Consider the following 22023-nt stretch of genomic DNA (forward strand, 5'->3'; position numbering starts at 1 on the left):
TAAATAAATGTTTGCATTCCTTCCCAACCCCCCAAATTCATATGTTAAAATCTAACCTGCAATGTGATGGTATTTGGAGGTGGGGCCTTTGGGGATGACTGGGTCATGAAGGTGGAGCCCTCATGAATGGGGTTAGTGCCCTTATAAAAGAGACCCTAGAGAACTCCTTCATCCACTTCCTCCATCTGAGGACATAGTGAGAAGACAGCTGTCTATGAAGCAGGAAGTGAGCCTCACCAGATACCAAACCTGCTGTCACCTTGGTCTTGGACTTCCCAGCCTCCAGGACTGTTAGAAATATATTTCTGTTGTATATAATCCACTCAGTCTATGGTAATTTGTTATAGCAAGATAAACAGACTAAGACACTAATACAATAAGACAAGAAAAGGAAATAAATGGTATACAGATTGGGAAGGAAGAAATAAAACTGTCTTTGTTCACAGATGACATGACTGTGTAGAAAATCCTGAAACTATAAGCAATTATAGCAAGGTTGCAGGATACAAGGTTAATATACAAAAGTTAAACATTTTCCTGTATACCAGTGATGAACGAGTAGAATTTGAAATGAAAAACAATACCATTTACATTAGCAGTCCCAAAATAAAATACTTAGTATAAATCTTACAGAATATGTACAGGATCTATATGAGGAAAACTAAAAAATTGATGAACAAAATCCAAGAAGAACTAAATAAATGGAGAGATAGTCCATGTTCATGGAAAGGAAGACTCAATATTGCCACAATGTCAGTTCTTCCCAATTTTATCTATAGATTCAATGAAGTCCCAGTCAAAATCCCAGCAAGTTAATATTTTGTGGATATTGACAAAGTGGTTCTAAAGTTTATGTGGAGAGGCAAAAGACCCAGAATGGCCAACACAGTATTGAAGGAGAAGAACAAAGTCAGAGATGTGACCCTACCCAATGTCAAGACTTACTATAAGGGACTTCCCTGGTAGTGCAGTTGTTAAGAATCCACCTGCCAATGCAGGGGACACAGGTTTGATCGCTGGTCCGGGAAGATCCCACATGCCATGGAGCAACAAAGCCCGTGTGCCACAACTACTGAGCCTATGTTCTAGAGCCTGCGTGCCACAACTACTGAGCTGGTGTGCCACAACTACTGAAGCCCACACGTCTAGAGCCTGTGCTCCACAACAAGAGAAGCCACCGCAATTAGAAGCCACACACCACAACGAAGAGTAGCCCCCACTCACCGCAACTAGAGAAAGCCTGCACACAGCAACAAAGACCCAATGCAGCCAAAAATAAATAAATAAATAAATTTTAAAAATGAGAGAGAAAAGAAAGAAAAAAAAGAAAGAAAAATTGGACAACATTAAAAAAAAAAGACTTACTATAAACCTATAGTAGTCAAAATACTGTGGCATTGGCAAAAGAATAGACAAATAGATCAATGCAACAAAATAGAGACCCCAGAAATAGACCCAATTATACACAACTATAGTTAACTGATCTTTGACAAAAGAGCAAAGTCAATACAATGGAACAAAGGCAGTCTTTTCAACAAGTGACGCTGGAACAACTGGACATCCATATGCAAAAAAAAAAATAATCTAGACACAGACTTTACACCTTCACAGAAATTAACTGAAATGAATCAGAGACCTAATTGCAAAATTTAACACTATAAAATCCTAGAATATAACATAGAAAATCTAGATGACCTTGAGTATGGTGATGAATTTTTAGATACGGCATGATCCATGAATTAAATAAATGATAAACTGGACTTCATTAAAATTTAAAACTTCTGCTATGTGAAAGACACTGTCAAGAAAATGAAGAAATAAGCTGCAGAGTGGGAGAAAATATTTGCAAAGGCACATCTAATAAAGGACTGCTATCCAAAATTTATGAAGAACTCATAACTCAAAAATAAGAAAACAAACAGCCCAATTAAAAAACAGCCCAAAAAGCTTAACAAACACCTCACCAAAGAAGATATACAGATGGCAAAGAAGCATGTGAAAAGATGCGCCACATTATATGTCATCAGGGAAATGCAAATTAATACAACAATGCAGTACTATTACACACCTATTAGAATGGCCAAAATCCAGAACACTGACAACACCAAATGCTGCCAAGGATGTGCAGCAACAGGAATTCTCATACATTGCTAGCAGGAATGCAAAATGGTACAGCCTCTTTGGAAGACAGTTCAGCAATTTCTTACCAAACTAAACATACTCTTACCATAAGATCCAGCAATTATGCCCCTTGGTATTTACTCAAAGGAGATGAAAGTTTCTGTGCACACAAAAAAACTTGCACATGATGTTTTTAGCAGCTTTAACCATAACTGCCAAAACTTGGAGGCAACCAAGATGTCTTCCAGTAGGTAAACTGATAAACTGTGGTACATCCAAACAATGGAATATTACTCAGTGCTAAAATGAAACGAGCTATCAAGCCATGGAAAGACATGGAAGAACCATAGTGCATACTACTAAGTGAAAGAAGCCAATCTGAAAAGGCTACATACCATATGATTCCAACTATATGATATTCTGAAAAAGGCAAAGCTATGGAAACAACAAAATGATCCATGGTTGCAGGGGCTGGGGGGAGATGAATAGGCAGAGCATGGAGGACTTTTAGGGCAGTGAAAATACTCTATACAATAAGTTAAAACAGAGCCAATTAGATCTTTAAATTTACTCGGTTGAATTTTGTTTTTTACAGGTATTATAATGATGGATATATGTTGTCATACTTTTGTCCAAACCCATAGAATGTACAACACCAACAGTGAACCCTAAGGTAAACTATGGACTTTGAATGATTATGACGTATCAATGTAAGTCCATCTTTGGTTAAAAAAAAAAAAGGACCATTCGGGAATTCCCTGGCGGTCCAATTGTCAGGACTCGGGCGTTTTCACTGCGGGGGCCCGGGTTTGATCCCTGGGGATCGGGTTGGGGAACTAAGATCCCACATGCCGTGTGATGCAGCCAAAAGAAAAAAAAGTATCATCACATCAGTAGGTGATGTTAATAATGGGGAGGCTATCCATGTGCAAGGGCAGGAGGTATATGGGAAATCTCTGTACCTTCCTCTCGATTTTGTTATAAACCTAAAACTGCTTTTTAAAAATGAAGTCTTTTTTAAAAATTCTACTTCAGTTTAAAACTCCACTCTCATAAAGGATGTAAGGTTTTCCCTCTCACCCATTTTGCAGGTCAGAGCTGAAATGGAGGGGGCAGGACATCATCTAGGGTCTTCATAGAGAGGTGCATGAACCATAGGGAATAAACAAGAAAATCCACTGGGGTGTGGGAGAAAAGATTAAAGCTTCTACTTACGTTTATTTATTGATTGATTGATTGATTGATTTATATAAATTTATTTATTTATTTTTGGCTGTGTTGGGTTTTCGTTTCTGTGCGAGGGCTTTCTCTAGTTGTGGCGAGCGGGGGCCACTCTTCATCGCGGTGCGTGGGCTTCTTATTGTCGTGGCTTCTCTTGTTGCAGAGCACAGGCTCTAGACGCACAGGCTCAGTAGCTGTGCCTCACGGGCTCCAAGGTATGTGGGATCTTCCCAGACCAGGGCTCGAACCCGTGTCCCCTGCATTGGCAGGCAGATTCTTAACCACTGTGCCACCAGGGAACCCCATAAATGAGAAAAGATAGGTAGCACATACTACAAAGGGGGTGTCTACCAGAGACAGCCTAGAGTTTCCATTTCTGCACCTTTCCACTGAACCACAGGGGCTGAAGACCTGTAACTTGGGGGTCAGAAATCAAATCTCAAAAGTTCTAGGCTTGATACTGAAAAGATTAGCCCTCTGAGTTGTTTCCATTCTCGTACTTGCATGTACTTCGGCTTTAGAATAAGTCCACCTGCAAGTTGTCAGATGAGGCCTCCAACTCCTTCCCTGGCACCCGTGCCTCAGTGAAGAATCTGACTTGTTCAGAAAAATGGTAGATAAGGACAGATTTCACCTCTCCACTCAGCTGGCTGCAAATTCTGGCTCTATGGGAGACAGGCCTGAAACAAGTTAATAGACATTAGCTGTTATGCCAGGCACTCTCCTAGGCCTGCTAATTTAACGCTCTCAAATGCCAAATGAGGTGGGTATTGTTACTAGTGAAGAAACTGAGGTTACACAGGTAACTTGCCCAAGGGGATGGAGCTCCTCTGTTCTGTCAAATCCTCATGGCCTGGTGTGTAAATACGGCCCCAAGGAGCCTTTTCCTTGCACTGAATTTACTAAATAACCATGCTATCTCGGCTGCCTACCTGATTGTTTAACAACAAATACCTGCTAACACTGAAACCTTATGACATGTTTGTATTTAGAGAAAGTTCAAACCAACAGGGTCCTACTGTACAGCACAGAGAACTATACTCGATATCTTCTAATAACCTATAATGGAAAAGAATCTGAAAATGAATATATATATGTATATGTATACACATATATGTATATATAATAAAGAAAATATATATATATAAGTGAATCACTTTGCTGTACAAGTAAAACTAAAACAACATTGTAAATCAACTATACTTCAATAAAAATTAAAAATTAAAAAAATGTTTTAAATCAAAAAATAAAGTTCAGAGTGGCAAATCCTATAGACATTTCACCCACACGAAGTAATTACAGATCACTATCCAGATACAAAACGATTGCGGCTCAAACTGTTGGTTTTTAAGTTCATATGGACTTTACTTTCTGTTGATCATATGTTTGTTTTTATAAAGTAGAAAAGTTCACTAGGATTTACTCAATAACAGATTACTTCCTGAAGTTGTCTAAAGCCATACAGAATTCAAGCTGGGCATTCTCTTGAGCACCTTTCATGGGAGATATTCAAGATGATCCTAGAACATTATCTTCTTTATCGATATCCAGAAAACTAGATAGAGTAGAACTCTAGTCTGATCAGTCATGCTCCTTATGGGTACAAATAAACTTCATATTGAAAACAATGTCCTTCTGAAATGAGTTCTTCAGTCAACCTTTCAATGGTAATTCTTGCAATTCTTTGTAATTCTTTTTCTCTTCTTTCTGCCACCAGAAAAAATCCGCCGTGGCTGGGATCCCACGTGCTCCTATTTTAAACACCTTGTCACAGGAGATGCAGCATGAAAGGCATTTCTTGATTTTGTACCGCCAATTCATCATTCGCTTTATGTTAGGATATTTGCTGTTATCGATTGGAATGGCTCTGTCAGCTAAAGACTGGATAAGTTTTATCCTTGGACTGCTCCTTCTCTGGGTTCTGATACTCAACATATGAATATTATAGCACAACAATGAAGAAGGTGAGTCAAAGGCAAGCAAAGCATTATGGTGTCTACCTGCAGAAGGAACCTCCACATTCATCTGGGATGCAAGAGCCAGAATGAGCCTATTATCCATTTTTGTGTGCAGAGCCAGGCCTCAAATGTATCTCCATTTTATTTATTCTTCTTAAACCTGAAAAAAATTTTAGTTTTTAAGCTATAGCAACAAAGACCTTGCTTCTATTCAGTTCATTTCCATTTTCAGAAAAGCTTTTCTTAGATTGTGTTTGGGGCAGAGGGAAAAATTCTTCTTAATAATTCCAAGTTCTCTCCACATGTTAGTGATACAATAAATAACTAACAGAAGAGGTGGGTTTAGGGAGAAATTCTTCAGAGCCAGTTTACTAAACCTTTCCTAAATTCAACAATCAGTGTTCTCTAGAATAAACAGGGCAAAATTCCTATTCCCATTTAACATCAACCAAGTCATCAGTTAAAAGTTAAAGATGACCCAGTTTTTTGTTGTTGTTTTTTAATTTATTTATTTTTATTTTTGGCTGTGTTAGGTCTTTGTTTCTGTGCGAGGGCTTTCTCTAGTTGCGGCAAGTGGGGGCCACTCTTCATCGCGGTGCGCGGGCCTCTCACTATCGCGGCCTCTCTTGTTGCGGAGCACAGGCTGCAGATGCGCAGGCTCAGTAGTTGTGGCTCATGGGCCCAGTTGCTCCGCGGCATGTGGGATCTCCCCAGACCAGGGCTCGAATCCATGTCCCCTGCATTGGCAGGTGGATTCTCAACCACTGCACCACCAAGGAAGCCCCAAGATGACCCAGTTTTAATAGCTTTTGCTACTTACAGAGCACAAATTAGGTGGGACCAAGAAAACATCAACAAAATCAGTACCATAATCCCTGTTCATTAAACAGAAACGAGGCGGGTAGGATGAGGATGTCTTTTGTCCATTCTCTGGATTCTGATATTGCCTGATAACAGAAATGTGGGCTGAAGCCTAAGCTCTTTGCCTCTTTCTCCCACAGGGTATTTTTCCTTCTCTCACAGCCACCCCCTATGAAAAGGAAAGCAACCGAGCCAGGACTTTCAGGGCCGGATAGACATGTCTCGATTCCTCTACATCAGTGGTAATCCACTGGGACAGTTTTGCTTCCTAGGAAACACTTGGCTATGTGTAGAGTCATTTTCGGTTGTCACAACCTGGGGGTGGAGAGGAAGGTCCTACTGGCATCTACCCACAAGTAGAGCCCAGAGGTGCTTGCAAAATGTCCTACCGTATAAAAGACAGCCCTCCCACAACAAAGAATTATGCAGGATAGTCTGTATTAGTCTGCTTGGACTGCCATAACAAAACACCATAGACTGAGTGGCTTAAACAACAAAAACTTTCTCAGTTTTGGAGGCTAGAAATCTCATACTGAGATGCTGGCAGACTCGGTTTCTGGTGAGGATTCTCTTCGTGGCTTGTAGGTGGCCACCTTCTTGTTGTGTCCTCAAATGGACGCCTCTCTGTGCATGTGGAGGGAGAAATCTTTGGTGTCCCTTCCCCTTCTTATAAGGACATCAGCCCTTTTGGCTTAAGGCTTCACCCTTATTACCTTACTTAATGTTATTACCTCCTTATGGGCCTTCTCTCCAAAGAAAGTCACACTAGGGCTTGAACATATGAATGTTGGCAGGACATAATTCAGTCCATAACAAGGAGCAAATGTCAACAGTGCCAAGAAGAAAGCTAGGATAGCCAAAAGGGAGAAACAGCCCAAATGTTCATCAGTGGATGAATGAATAAACAAAACGTGTATCTATACAATGGAATATTTTTAACCTTAAAAAGGAATGAAGGGACTTCCCTGGTGGCGCAGTGGTTAAGAGTCCGCCTGCCAGTGCAGGGGACACGGGTTCGAGCCCTGGTCCAGGAAGATCCCAGATGCTGCAGAGCAACTAAACCCATGCGCCACAACTACTGAAGCCCACACACCCTAGAGCCCACCTGCCACAACTACTGAGCCCATGCACCGCAACTACTGAAGCCCACGTGCTCTAGGGCCCTCATGCTGCAACTACTGAAGCTTGCGCACCTAGAGCCCATACTCCGCAACAAGAGAAGCCACGGACCGCAATGTGAAGCCCGCGCACCTCAATGAAGAGTAGCTCCTGCTCGCCACAACTAGAGAAAGCCCGCATGCAGCAACAAAGACCCAACACAGCCAAAAAATTTTTTTAAATAAATAAATAAGATAAAAATAAAATTTTAAAAAAGAAAAATTCTGACACATGCTAGAAAATCGATGGACCTTGAACAACATGGATGCTAACTGAAAAAAAAAACAGACACAAAAGGACAAATATTGTATGATTCCTCTTAAATGAAAGGTACCTAGAATAGTCAAAGTCATAGAGACAGAAAGTAGAATAGTGATTACCAGGTGCTGATGGGGAGGGGATGATGAAGAGTTACCATTGAATAGGTATAGACTTTCAGCTTGGGAAGATAAAGTTCTGGAGATGGATAGTGGTGATGGCTGCACAGTAGTGTGAACATACTTAATGCCACTGAATTGTAGACTTAAAGGTAGTTAAAATGGGGTAGGTGATGTTGGCATCAGAGTGGCATAGACATTCCTCATTTTTGTCCCTTACCCTAACCAACAACAAAAATCTGGCATCCATCTATGGACAAAGGTGCCACTGAGGGAGCTGTGGGATCCAGCACCATAGGCCAAGGGACGCAGGAGGAGTCTTGCCAACCTGTGCTCAAGTAATAGGCAGACAGATCTTGGTCCCAGCTATAGACCCTGCAGTGGCCCATGAACTGGCTCCAGATTCTCTCTGCTGTGGTCTGGGAGTCCCTAGAATCAACCATGGGTGAGAGAGCCTTTGTTGAAGTCCAGCTTTCCAGAGGAAAAGTTCTAGGACATGAAAGGAGAAAAAAAATACAAGTCTGGACACAATGGAGAGGGTAAGAGGAACCGCTTGACTTTATCCACATCATTCCTCCCCCAAGGCAGCCCAACTTGGTGCCAAGAGAGATCTCCTCGGCCCACGATTAATCTCCTGCAGGGGAAAGGGAGAGCATATGAGTGAGTGCCCAGCCTTCCCAGTTGTGCAGGATGCAGCCCAAGGGGCTCATTCCTCTCTTGCCCTGTCCACAGTACTGAATCCTGAACCACATGACTGGAGGGCGGGAAGAGGCCGGGATAGTGGAGATAGGATTCTGAGGGCTTTAAAGGGATGCAAATCCTACTAGCTGCATCGGGACTCCATCGGGAAGCCCGCCCATACGTCGCTGGGAATGTCTCACTTGCGAATTGGCCCACCGTCACCCTCAGTGCCCCAGGTGCCTCACCCACACCACACCACCCCTCTGGGGCCACGTCCCTGTGTGTGCTCCTGACAGCAGCAGCGAGAACAAACTTTGGTGCATAGCTAGTGGACACACACAGAAAGCCAACCTGAATCTGTGGGCTGGGGACAGACCACAAGCTTGGTGGTGCTAAAGCTTTAGCACCACCTTTGGGAAAACAACTTTGCAGCATCCAGAGAAGGCATAGAAGCTTAAGAATTCTGCCACAAGAGGGAGCAAGAAGCATGGAGCATGTGTACCCATATAAGGTCTGAGAAAGCCTCAGAATCTCTAGCCTGGCCAATAGAAGGTATCTGTCTTCAGAAGGCAGTTAGTAAAGACTGGAGAAGATGACTGCTACTTCAAATGTGAAGATAGCAAAGCAAAACTCCAAGGAACATAAAAGATCAAGGTAACATCACACCACCACAGGATCAAAATAATCTTCCAGTATCAAGACCCAAAGACAGAGAAATCTTCAATTCACCCAATAAAGAATTCACATAGCTGTTTTAAGGAAACTCAATGAGCTTCAAGGAAACACAGAAGGTCAATTCAATGAAATCTGGAAAACAATATACAAATAAAATGAGAGGTTTAACAAAGAGATAGAAATCATAAAAAAGAACCAAACAAGTTCTGGAGCTGAAGCATACAATGAATGAAATGAAAAATGCAGTAGAGGGACTTCCTTGGTGGCGCAGTTGTTAAGAATCTGCCTGCGGGGGGTCAGGGGGGAATGAATTGGGAGATTGGGCTTGACATATATACACTAATATGTATAAAATAGATAACTAATAAGAACTGCTGTATAGCACAGGGAACTCCACTTCGCTGTACAATAGAAACTAACACAACATTGTGAAACAACTATACCTCAATTAAAAAAAAAAGAATCCACCTGCCAATGCAGGGGACACGGGTTCAATCCCTGGTCCAGGAAGACCCCACATGCCTTGGAGCAACTAAGCCCATGCACCACAACTACTGAGCCTGTGTGCCACAGCTACTGAGCCTGCACTCTAGAGCCCACAAGCCACAACTACTGAGCCCATGTGCCACAACTACTGAAGTCTGCGCGCCTAGAGCCCATGCTCCACAACAAGAGAAGCCACCACAATGAGAAGCCTGAGCACCACATCAAAGAGTAGCTCCCTTTCGCTGCAACTAGAGAAAGCCCACGTGCAGCAACAAAGACCCAACACAGCCAAAAATAAAAAATAAATAAATGTATTCAAAAAAACGCAATAGAGAGCAACAGCAGATGGATCACACAGAAGAATCTGTGAGATAGAAGAGAGGAATTTAGAGATTATCCAGTTCGAGGAGATCAAAGAGAAAAGAATGAAGAAAGCCTATGTGGTCTATGGGTTACATCAAAAAAAGAGAGAGAGAAACATTTTTCAAATTATTGGAGTTCCAGAAGGAAAAGTGAGGGAGAAGGAGGCAGAAAGCTTATTTGAAGAACTAATGTCTGCGAACTACAATAATTTGTTAATGAATACACAAAATAAAAAGACATAAATTGTGACATCAAAAAGATAAAAGTGGAAAGTAGAGAGGTAGAGTTTTTGTCTGTGATTGAAGTTAAACTGTTATCAGTGTAAAAGAGATGGTTATACCTATAGGATGTTATATGTAAGCCTCATGGTAAACACAATGCAAAAACCTACAGTAGATTCACAAAAGATAAAGAGATGGGAATCAAAGCATACCACTATAGAAAATAATCAATTCAAAAAGGAATGCAGCAAGAAAGGGAGAAAGGAAAAAGGGAACTACCAAATGTTCAGAAAACAATTAACAAAATGGCAATAGTAAGTCCAGAGCTATCATTAATTATGTTAAATATAAATGGACTAAATTCTCCAATCAAAAGATACAGAGTGGATGAATGGATTGAAAAACAACACAACTACATGCTACCTACAAGAGGTTCACTTCAGCTTTGAGGACACACAAAGGATCAAAGTGAAGGGATGGAAAAAGACATTCCATGCAAGTAGAAACTAAAAGAAAGCAGGGATAGCTACACTTAAATCACACAAAATAGACTTTAAGCCAAAAATGGTAACAAGAGACAAAGAAGTTCACTATATAATGATAAATGGGTACATAAGAGTAAAAAGTTAAATTTCTCCCTGACAATCCCATTTCCTGTAGTGGATACCTCTAACAACCATTTGCACATTATTTAAGACATTTTTTTCTTCACAAGATTTCTTTTTACTCATAATGTAAAAGTTTCCTGATTAATCACTTAATACTTTACCCCAAAGTCCAACTTCTAATCCTAATGGAAATGCACCCAGCCTCTGGTACTAGCTACAGATTTGAGGACTTGATAGGATGAACTCAGGAGTGAGGGACCTCAAATCTGATAGCCACCAAGGCCTTGATAACGCTTTCAGAGGCCTGGTTATTAGCCCACAAGACACATTCCTTCTTCCCAAGTGCTCTCCAGGGTTCTATATGCCCAATAAACAAGTAAAATAATAAATACGTATTTGACTCCACTATCTGCACCATCCCATGTCCAATCAACTACCAAGTCCTATTATTTCTTCCTTCATTCAAAAATATTTCATTAAGAGATTATATGCCAAGTTCTATGCTAGGCTGTGGGGATACCAAGATGAATAAGACTTAGTTCCTGCCCTCATGAAGCATGTAGTTTGGAATGCAGGGAAAGACAAGTAATCAAATAAGTAAAATAGATTCAACTTTTAAATCTCGATGGTCGTTCATTCCACTCTTCTAAACTATCAGTTGACCTCTGAGGAATGTTTAAAGCAAGAGGTTTCTATTTTGGTTGCACGTTAGATTCACCTAGGAAGATTTTTTAAAATATGCTGATGCTGGGGCCCTACCCGAGAGCAATTAAATAGAATCTCTGGGGCTGGGGCCCAGGCATCAGCATTTGTTAAAAATTCTCCAAGTGATTCTAATGTGTAGGCAGAGTTAAGACATCCAGCTTACATTTGCAGCAACATGGACGGACCAAGAGATTATCGTACTAAATGAAGTAGGTCAGAAAGAGAAAGGCAAATACCATATGATATCACTTACACATGGAATCTAAAATATGACACAAATGAACTTATCTATGAAACAGAAATAGTCTCACAGACATAGAGAACAATTGTGGTTGTCAAGGGAGAGGGGGAGTGGAGGAAGGATGGATTGGGAGTTGGGATTAGCAGATGCAAACTATTATATATAGAATGGATAAACAACAAGATCCTACTGTATAGCACAGGGAACTATATCCAATATCCTGTGATAAACCATAACGGAAAAGAATGTAAAAAAGAATATATATATTCTTATGGAAAAACCTGAACGAACTTTTTGGCCAACCCTATATATATATCTGAATCACTTTGCTGTACAGCAGAAATTAACACAACATTGTAAATCAACTATACTGCAATAAAAAAATTGCGGCTTAAAGTATGTCACATCATTTGTCATGGTATATTAACAGTATGTAAAACCAAAGACAGACCAACAGCTCCCAGCTAAAAGGCGTTATCAGTGTAAAAGAAATCTATTATTTCTGAAATTTAAACCCAGTTAGTATCATGCTGGCTACTGGACAGTTAACAAGTAGTTGCTCATGTTTCCTCTGGTTAATGAATTCCTTCTTAGCCAATAAATGAATAATTAAGTTCATTAAGTTATTGACTTAAGAAAAAATACTAATCTGAGGTGTGAAAGCATCTTTCTCTGAGAAACTGTATTCTTATAATGACCCAATCAAGACCCGACTTCATATCAAAGAGCAGCCACACTTGCTGGTTGTGCTGAAAGGCTTTGATCTGTGTTCCTGTATAAGAACTACTTTTTACTATCAGGTAAGTAAAGCAAACATTTCTTTCATAAAAAGAGTAACTTTTTAAAAATTATTTACTCAGAAATATCTTGTGGTTTGGGAATTCCCTGGTGGTCCAGTGGTTAGGACTCGGCGCTTTCACTGTTGAGGCCGGTTTGATACCTGGTGGGGGAACTAAGATCCCATAAGATCCCACAAGCCCTGAGGTGCAGCCAAAAAAAAAAAAAAAAAAAAAGTTAAAGACAATTACTGGCTCATGAAAAATTGTAAAAAAAAGACAATCTCCATTGAAAACGAGATATACTAAGAAGTATATTTTAATAGTATTATTGATGTTTGCTTCCATTAAGACCAGGAATGTAAAATTGTAATAAATTCTGGTTTTGGTATAAATACTTAAAATACTGTTGTGAAGTTTTTTTTTTTTTTAATAGAATGGTAATAACTGAGCACGACTTTTTAATATTAATATTTACTTATTTGGTTGCACTGGGTCTTAGCTGTGGCATGCAGGCTCCTCAATTGTGGTATGCAGACCCTTAGTTGCGGCATGCACGTGGGATCTAGTTCCCTGACCAGGGAGTGAAACTGTGCCCCTTGCAGTGGGAGCCCAGAGTCTTAACCACTGCACCACCAGAGAAGTCCCAATATTGTGAGTTTTGTGGGGTTTTTTAAAGTAATTTTTATTTAATTAATTAATTTATTTATGTCTGTGTTGGGTCTTCCTTGTTGCCTGCGGGCTTTCTCTCTAGTTGCGGCGAGCAGGGACTACTCTTCCTTGCGGTGCGCAGGCTTCTCATTGGGGTGGCGTCTCTTGCTGCAGAGCACAGGCTCTAGAGCGCAGGCTCAGTAGTTGTGGCGCAGGGGTTTAGTTGCTCCGCAACATGTGAGATCCTCCTGGACCAGGGCTCGAACCCGTGTCCCCTGCATTGGAAGGTGGATTCTTAACCACTGCGTCACCAGGGAAGTCCACCAATGTTGTGAGTTTTAATACACCAATTTTTCAATGTTTTTTCAACTACCTTAACATTGTAACGAAAATAGAATTCCCTGGCGGTCCAGTGGTTAAGATTCCGTGCTTCCACTGCAGGGGGCACGGATTCGATCCCACATGCCACAGGGAGCATCAAAAAAACTTTGTAAGGAAAACTAAAAGGAAAGAAACTGAAGACACGGGTAGGGGCAGGGGAATTCACCTCTAGGCCAGCTATTAACTAGTATAAGTGTGTAATAGTTCAGTCACTAGGAGGCAAACAGATAAGATCGGAATTAAGATATCTATCAACAGACCCTAATCTAGCCAATCCTTCACCAAAACAAAGGAAAGCCTTTAACTCTGGAAGTGGCAATACCTGAGACCAAGCTGTACTCCTAGCTGAGAAGGGGAAATTCCTAGAAGAGGATCCTTGCCTTTTGCTCTCCTTCAGGATGTCACCCTCGTTCTGGAAGGCGGGGGCGAGGGGAAAGGAATGTAGATACGTCCCCCCCCCCCCCTACGGCGGGGACAAAAGACGACGGTCAGGAGAGGTAAACTCTCTACTCTCCGAGGATCCCAGAAGGAACGAACACGCGAGGGTAGCACAGGGAGGGAGCACTGCGCATGCGGAGAAAGCGGCCCGGCGGGCCACGGGGCGTACCACGCATGCGCCAGGATCTGGGGACGCGCCCCTTTTTTTTTTCCCTCCGGACAGGTGAGCGGCAGCCTCTCTTTCCCGCCCTCTCGCCCCGCCTCCTGCTTGGCTCGCCCCCAAGACGTTGCTATGGGGACCCAGCGGCCACAGCTGGCCTGTGGCGGTGCCGCCTGCCTGGTCGCTTTTGCGGACCTGGTGGCGGCGACAGTGGGAGCTCATGGAGCTTTCGATTAACGACGTCGACAAGACCAAGAAGCGGTCGGGTCTGGGCCGTTGTAAGCATTTCTTTTGGTTGGGCGTCGCCTTCGACACGGTGGGCGCGACCGTGATGTTCACCGGGGTCTTCGCCGATCTGCTCTTCTACGACCTGTTGCTTTACCTGGGTTCCATCATCATCTTCCTCAGCCTCCTCTGGTGGGTTTTCTGGTACAGCGGTAACATCGAACTGTCTTCTGAAGAGCCCTTGAACAGGCCCTACCACCTGCCTTCCGCCACCACGCTGGAAGTCCTGAGCCAGACCATCAGCAACCGTTTCTCTTTCAACATGGGCAGCGTTTCCAACACCTTTATGCGGATGCGGCCGCGGCGGCGGCACCGCAAGAGGTTCCTGCAAGGGAGTGCTCTGGATATGACCGTCACGGGCCAGGTCGAAAACCAGTTAGACCAGGACAAAGACGGGATGGAAGGTGCCAAGGAGAGCGGCGACGCTCAGGACTTCGGCAGCGAGGATCTCCCCAAACCTGAAGCTGTCAAAAGTTTAAAGAGAGTTTGCTCCTTGGGCCCCAATGCAGGTCCCCTAGGCACTGAGGCTAGTCTCCCAAGGTTTGTTAAAGGACCATGGACCCATCTGGTGCAGCCATTCACTCCATCTCCTCTGGACCAGCCTCTCACTCCAGCCATCCTGGCTTTTAAGAGCCTGCCCATAGTCCCCGTGGCCTCTGCTAGCCAGCCTCTACCTATTCTGAACTCTAAGAGCCAGCCTGTTGTTTCCTTGGCCTCTACGAGCCAGCCCCCTGCAGTTACTCTTGCCTCTGTGAGCCAGCCTGCTGCCCCCTTGGCCTCTACTAGCCAGCCTCTACCTATTCTGACTTCTAAGAGCCAGCCTGTAGCTTCCTTGGCTTCTACTACTCAGCCTCCGGTCCTGTTGGCCTCTAAGAGCCTGCCTGCTGTCCCTTTGTGCTCTACAAGTCAGCCTCTGACCATCCTTACCTCTCAGAGCCAACCCCTGGTACCTGTGGCCTCTCAGAGCCACCTCCTGGTGCCTGTGGCTTCACAGAGCCAGCTCCAGACTCTTGCTCAGGCCTGTCAAACTCAGCCACCACCTCTTCTGGCTTCCCAATCCCAGGGTCTGGCCACCCAGGTCTCTCTGCTCCAGCTTCTGCCCACCCAGTCTTTTCACACCCAACCTGTGGACCCTCAGGTGGCCCAGGCTATCCAGGACTTTCAGACCATGTATCACACCCAACAGACCTCCCAGAGCGGCTCTTTAGTCCAGAGGATTGGACCAAGCCAGTCTCCATCTGCCCAGGAGTTTCACAAAGAGCCAGTTGCTTTCGAGACCCCGCCACCAGCGGGCCAGGAGCTAAGTCAGAACGCCCCTGACACTGCATCCCTGCTCCCTGAGTCCCCAGCTCCAGCTGCTCAAGCCCAGCAGTCAGTGCCCCCCGGCAGGGCGCCCATCCCCGTCCTGGAGAGGAGGAGTTGCTCTCTCTAGCACAGAACCAGACCCCAGCCCTCCGAGTGGGCCTAAGGCCTCCACCAAGTAAGTGACTTTGGAGGAATACCTGCAGTATTCCTTAACTGTTTCCGGGTCCATGTTCTGGTGGTTTCCTCAACCCCCTCTCTTCAAAAACGTTAAGTTACTGGAGGTGAAGTGGCCTCTTCCTTCAGGGATTAGATCATTTGAACTTTGGTAGATTTTTGAAACTTAGTGCTCTGAGTGGATGAGTTGCTGTTAAGGTTTTATGGCTCTTCCAGCCTGATATTTTATTTCGACTTCGTGGGGAGACGGTGTTAATTACCTTCCTTCAGGGCCTCTAAGGTGGGGGGACTCTGCAGTGTTTCTGAAACAAGATGATTTTAGGTGGTACAGGGACACAGCACAAATAGCAGTGAGCCTTCCAGTGGGAAAGTTACTCCCTTTTCAATCTTTCTGATTATATCAAGGAGAATGTCCTTAGTTTGGGGTTAGTGATCTCTAACACCTCTGTAACGCTTTGGTAGGCAACACCTGCACCCCGCTAGGATTTAATACCATTTGTGTTAACAAAGTTATTTCAGTGGGTAACTTTTATTCATGCCCAGTAATACTGGTTTCTCTATTTATTGATACAATTGTGATGGTTCCTTTTTGAAATCCACTTATTTAAGTAAAAAATACTTTACATGAGTCAACGTAAAGGTAAAAATTAATTGTAGAGTGAAACTTGGAAAGATTCTGAGATTTGGAAAACATTTGGTTATTTGTACTAAATCGTATGCGCTTTCTATTAAACCCCAAGACCCTTTATTCTGACCTATTGGATGAATTTTGTGGTTAAGGTTATTGAGGAGGAAGTTCACTTAACTCCCAAAGCCTTGTCAATTGGAATGGTAGAAAAGATCATGTGAAGGTCAAAATTGGTGACCCTGCTTCTCAGGGGGTTAAGTGCTGAGTGTCAATATCCTGGTCTTTCTCTCTAATCCTGTTGATAAGTTACTTGGGGGGCAGGGAGGAAGAGTATGGGGGGCAGAGCAATACTTTGAAATTATGTTAATGCTCCTTGTTTAAATGCTACCAACATATTCCAGAAGGTGTTCATCCTTATTTCATATTGGTTGGTTTCATTTCCAGCGTGAGATACAACTGAATATTAGGTGTAAGTCAAACTCTTAATTTCCTTATGATTTTCTCCAATTCGCCTTTAAGAGAATGTGTAACACTCTCTAGGTATATAAACACATATATATTCTATAGATAATCATAGGGGCAAAGCATTTTAGCTCTTTTGATTTTGTACAACTTGGACACGTGGATTCTAAAATGAAATACATTCAGTGATTTATGTTTATCTCTATAAAAAATTTTTTAAGAGCAAAACACTGACAAACCATAATAATTCCAGAAGTTAAGGGTTTAGTATTATTGAAAAAGATCATTTTTTCCCATTAATTCTTTCAAGTAATTCATGTGATCGAAATAATTCTCCATGTAATTCTTGAAGGAGCACTTACTAAGTGCCAGGAATAATGGTAAACGCATATAAACATGAAAGGATGCAGACCTTGCCGTCAGAAAGCTTAGAGACCCTGTTCTCTAAAGAGGAGAAAATTTTAGACAAGGAAGGAGAAGGGGTAGGCTGGTGTCTACCTGATAATTTTTAGTGGAATAATTATTTTTGACAGGAAGAGCCATGCAGTGCCTTTCAAATAATTAATTCACTGACCCGGCATTTACTGAATTTCTAGCAAGTGCCAGGCATTCCATTAGGCATTGGGGATTCAGAGAGAAGGTGCCCCTGCTCTCCAAGTGCTCACTGTTGATCAGGGCAGACAGATCTAGGAATGACTAACACAGTGTGCTGTAACACGAGTCTGCTCACAGTGTTCCAGAATACAGGGTGAGGAATTTTTGAATTGGATCCTAAAGTGTCTGTTGATTGAGGAAGATGAGAAGAACATTCCATGCATGGGGGAAAATCATCAACAGAAAGACTCAGAGATTTAACAGTCAGTCCATGGCTTGCTGGCGACACATTTGGGAAAGGATAATCCGATGCTGGAGTCAAGAGTGCTTGGGGTTGGGTGTGAGGAAGTGGGAAACCTTTGAAGGCTTTTTAAGAAGGGTGCTTGTGTTCATAATTCTACCTGTGGGCTCTGTTCTGAAGTAATGGCAGGAGGCCAATAACTAGAGAATAATTGCTAAATTCTCTCCCAGTTAGTTCTAAGGGGAAAACAGTCCTCTTAGATGTTAGTAACAGTTTCTAATTAAAGTGTAGGGGGGGCTTCCCTGGTGGTGCAGTGGTTGAGAATCTGCCTGCCAATGCAGGGGACACGGGTTCGAGCCCTGGTCTGGGAAGATCCCACATGCCGCGGAGCAACTAGGCCCGTGAGCCACAACTGCTGAGCCTGCGCGTCTGGAGCCTGTGCTCCGCAACGAGAGAGGCCGCGATAGTGAGAGGCCCGCGCACCGCGATGAAGAGTGGCCCCCACTTGCCGCAACTAGAGAAAGCCCTAGCACAGAAACGAAGACCCAACATAACAATCAATCAATCAATCAATAAATAAATCTTTAAAAAAAATAAAATAAAATAAAATAAAATAAAGTGTAGGGGACTTCCCTGGTGACGCAGTGGTTAAGAATCCACCTGCCAATGCAGGGGACACGGGTTCGAGCCCTGGTCCGGGAAGATCCCACATGCCACAGAGCAACTAAGCCCGCGTGCCACAACTACTGAAGCCTGCATGCCACAACTACTGAAGCCCGCGCGCCTAGAGCCTGTGCTTCACAAGAGAAGCCACCGCAGTGAGAAGCCCGCACACTGCAACAAAGAGTAAACCCCGCTCGCAAGTAGAGAAAGCCCGCCTTAAGCAACGAAGACCCAGCACAGCCATAAATTAATTAATTAATTAATTAAAAAATAAAGTGTAGGCTCCATGGGTATTCATCCTGGAAAACACTGTCAGGTGTTTATTTACTTGTACATAACATTTTTTTGCTACAAAGATTGTTGCCAGGCCCTTTCCCGGTTCTTGGATGGCACTACCATAGAAATGATATTGTTTCCACAAGATCCTTAGGCAAGCAGAGCTTTTTATTCAAAGAGGTAGCGTGTACACAAGGGAGAGGGCAGAAAACTACAACAACAACAAGAAAACAAAGCAAAACAAAACTTCCAGCTTCTAGAGTAGAAGGGGCGAGTTGCTTTTATAACAAAAGGGAGGGTTTGTCTCATGGATCACTGATAGTTTCCAGAAATCGTCAAACGTCTTTGATCATCAGCAGGTGGCTCCACGATGGCTATCAGGAATAGGGAGTTGCTTCTGTGAGGGGGAAGAAATGCATGAGAATTTTCTGCAAAAATGCACGGGAACAGATAAGGTTAATCTCTGGGACTCAGACCCCCGGGGCCTTTGTTCTTTAGCCTACAAGGCCTGTTTTGCCCAAGGCCGTTACCCTGGTCCTTTTCTGAAATGGCTGTGCTCTTGTCTTCCTGTCTCAAGATGACGTCAGGTAGAATGACACCATTTCGATGCATTTCTCTGTACTGATGGTAGGATAAGTACCTATCTAAAATAGAGGTTGACAAATTTTTTTCTATAAAGGCCCAGATGGTAAATATTTTAGGCTCTGTGGGCCAAAAGGCAAAATCCAGACTATTACGTGGCTGCTTATATAACAAGAGAGTAACTACTCCCACCCCACCCCACGCCCTTTTGCTGGGGGGTGGGCTGTACAGCGGCTTTGACTCCAGTTGCGTGGCTGGAGTCATCCACCTGACCAAGAGCAACTGGCCCGAGGCAGAGGGAGACCAGCCTGGCTGGCCAGGTTCCCAGCCAGCACAGTGTATTTCACTCTGCCCCAGTGACATCCAGGTCCGAGGCCGTCATTCTCTCCTCTCAGAGAACCTGGCCGTCTCATCTTTGTCTGCTGGCCTGAGGAGAGCTGATTTGCCCTGTCCCTGACTCCCGGGTTGAGATTCCACTGTTGGGTGCCTGCCATCTGCCGTAATGTTCAGGCCCTGAGGAGACGGCTGGCCAGGCAGGCAGGCACAGGGAGCTCTGGGGAGAGCAGGAGTGGAAACCGACCCCCGGGGTTTGGTCTTGGAGGCTCCCAGCCATAGACCACAGCGATGTAAAAGCGCAGAGTGGGGAGAGGTGCTGCTGGCATCTAGTGGGTGGAGGCCAGAGGGGCTGCCAAACACCCGCTAGTGCTCAGGCCAGCCCCTCACAGCACAGAATTATCTCGCCCCAAACATCGTCAGTGTGAGGCTGAGAAACCCTGATCTAGACTAATAAAAATTTGTGCTATAGTTCACTAGGCACTTAAAAAAAAAAAACACCTTATTTTGATCCTCAGATGACGCATTACCTCTTAAATAGTAATGGTATCTTCTCCACTAGACCATGAGGATCTCATTCACCTTTGTTTTGTTCAGCTTTGTGTTCCCATTTTGTATAATTCTGAATCAACACACACATATGGGACATTTATTAATAATAGCTAACATTTATTGGGTGTTCATAATACATTACCCACTGTGCTAAGTAACTTACAGGCTTTATCTCATTCGTCACAACCATCAGAGATAAGGCACCATTATTATCTCCACTTCATGGAAGGGAGATTTGATATTGGAAGGTTATGTAATTCTTTCAATGTCACATAAATGGAGGAGCTGGAATTGATGTGTAATTGATGTATAATTTGTTATAAGGTGTCTATTATAAGCTTTCCTTCCAAGCGATAGTTATTAAAGAGCCTTTTTCTTAAGCCTATTAGTCATAACTTGGGCTGTAATACCCCAGATCAGTCTAGGGTTATTTCTCTATTGAAAGCTTTATTTCCAGAGAGAGAATGCAAATCAACAACTCTTTCAGTTTTTGGTTCCTCTCTATGTTTGTAAGTCTCATCTCAAATAAAATTGCTTTTTTCTTTCCAGAACTCACCAATGTTCCTACAGATTTAAGTGCAAGTTTATAAAAGCACAAATACTTACCTTAATCTCGATTTGGAAACCTCCATATGGAGCCCTGGCCTGTCTCAGCCCAGCAGACTTGACCAGCTGCCTCCGCCAAGTCTGTGCTGCAGAGTGGGGAGAATTTTCCAGCCCCAGACAGTAAAGATGTTTATTGCCAGAATTTGAAGCCATAATCGACTATGCTGTTCCAAATGAACTTCATTTTAAAAGAAGTTGGTTTTTAAAATAGACTCCTCTTGTGAAAGCATTCCAGCATTCTAAGCGGAAAATCATGTCTCACATACTCTGGGTGAATGTGTCAGTACAAATCCCACAGAAATGGACATTGAAAATTGCAACTCCTTGTATTTAAGGATGCTTTGTGACCTCATTAAGCTATCAGAAAGGTTAATACAATCAGGGTATTATAACATGTTACAGTTTATTTGTATGTTCATTTGATTTAAGCAATATGAGTTTCCCTTCTTCCCAAGGATTTAAAACCTGCTGATTTGATTGCATATTTTAATGATAATCAAATAAAATTCATTTGGGACTGCTCTCCTCTTATGTTCTTTCTTTGTATCAGTGGACTGTTTATGCAAGAATGGTCTAATATAGGGATAGTTTGCTTTTAAAATTTCCAATTATAGGCAAAAGTACATTTTTAGGTAGTACGGTACTTTGGATCAAAACTTCCAAAAATTTAGTTGCTTTTATATTTCTTCCCCTTTTCTGCCCTATGCTTCAGTATTTCTATGTTTATAATTTTAAAAAATTAACTCAAGTTGGAAGACTTTATGCATTGCAGATACTCGGAAAAAAGAATAAGGGAAGGACATTATGCGAAGTGAAATAAGCCAGTTTCAACAAGATATATACTGTATGAGTCCACCTATATGAGATTTCTCATATCAGAGAACCAAATTCAAAGAGACAGAAAGTAGAATGGTGGTTGCCAGAGGATGGGGAGAGTGGGGAACCGGGAGTTGTTTAATGGGTACAGAGTTTCAGATGAAAAGAGTTCTGGAGATTGGCTGTACAACAATGTCAATGTACTTAACACTACTGAACTGTACACTTAAAAATGGTTAAGATGGTAAATTTTATGTGTATTTTACCACAATTTTTAAAAAAGAATAATTGGATTAAACCAGCAATTTATAAACCATATGACATTTATCAGTTTATTTTTAAGTAATAATATATGCAACAGTTGAGCTTCTGTATATAAAATGAAACAGGTAAGCACAGTTGTTTTAATAACACAAGAACTATA

The 22023-nt window shown here is 42.7% G+C and overlaps 1 protein-coding gene across 1 annotated transcript; it reads left to right on the plus strand.

The window, feature by feature from the left end:
- Positions 1 to 2470: 2470 nt before the first annotated feature.
- Positions 2471 to 21997, plus strand: LOC309612933 (uncharacterized protein). The gene is made up of 2 exons (XM_082359281.1): positions 2471 to 15847; positions 20727 to 21997. Exon 1 carries the CDS (start codon positions 14303 to 14305, stop codon positions 15797 to 15799), a length of 1497 nt encoding a protein of 498 aa, XP_082215407.1. The 5' UTR covers positions 2471 to 14302; the 3' UTR covers positions 15800 to 15847; positions 20727 to 21997.
- The last annotated feature ends 26 nt before the right edge of the window (positions 21998 to 22023 follow it).

Source organism: Balaenoptera borealis, assembly GCF_965194805.1.
Source record: "Balaenoptera borealis genome assembly, chromosome: 16".
In the NCBI taxonomy this organism is placed as follows: Eukaryota; Metazoa; Chordata; class Mammalia; order Artiodactyla; family Balaenopteridae; genus Balaenoptera; species Balaenoptera borealis.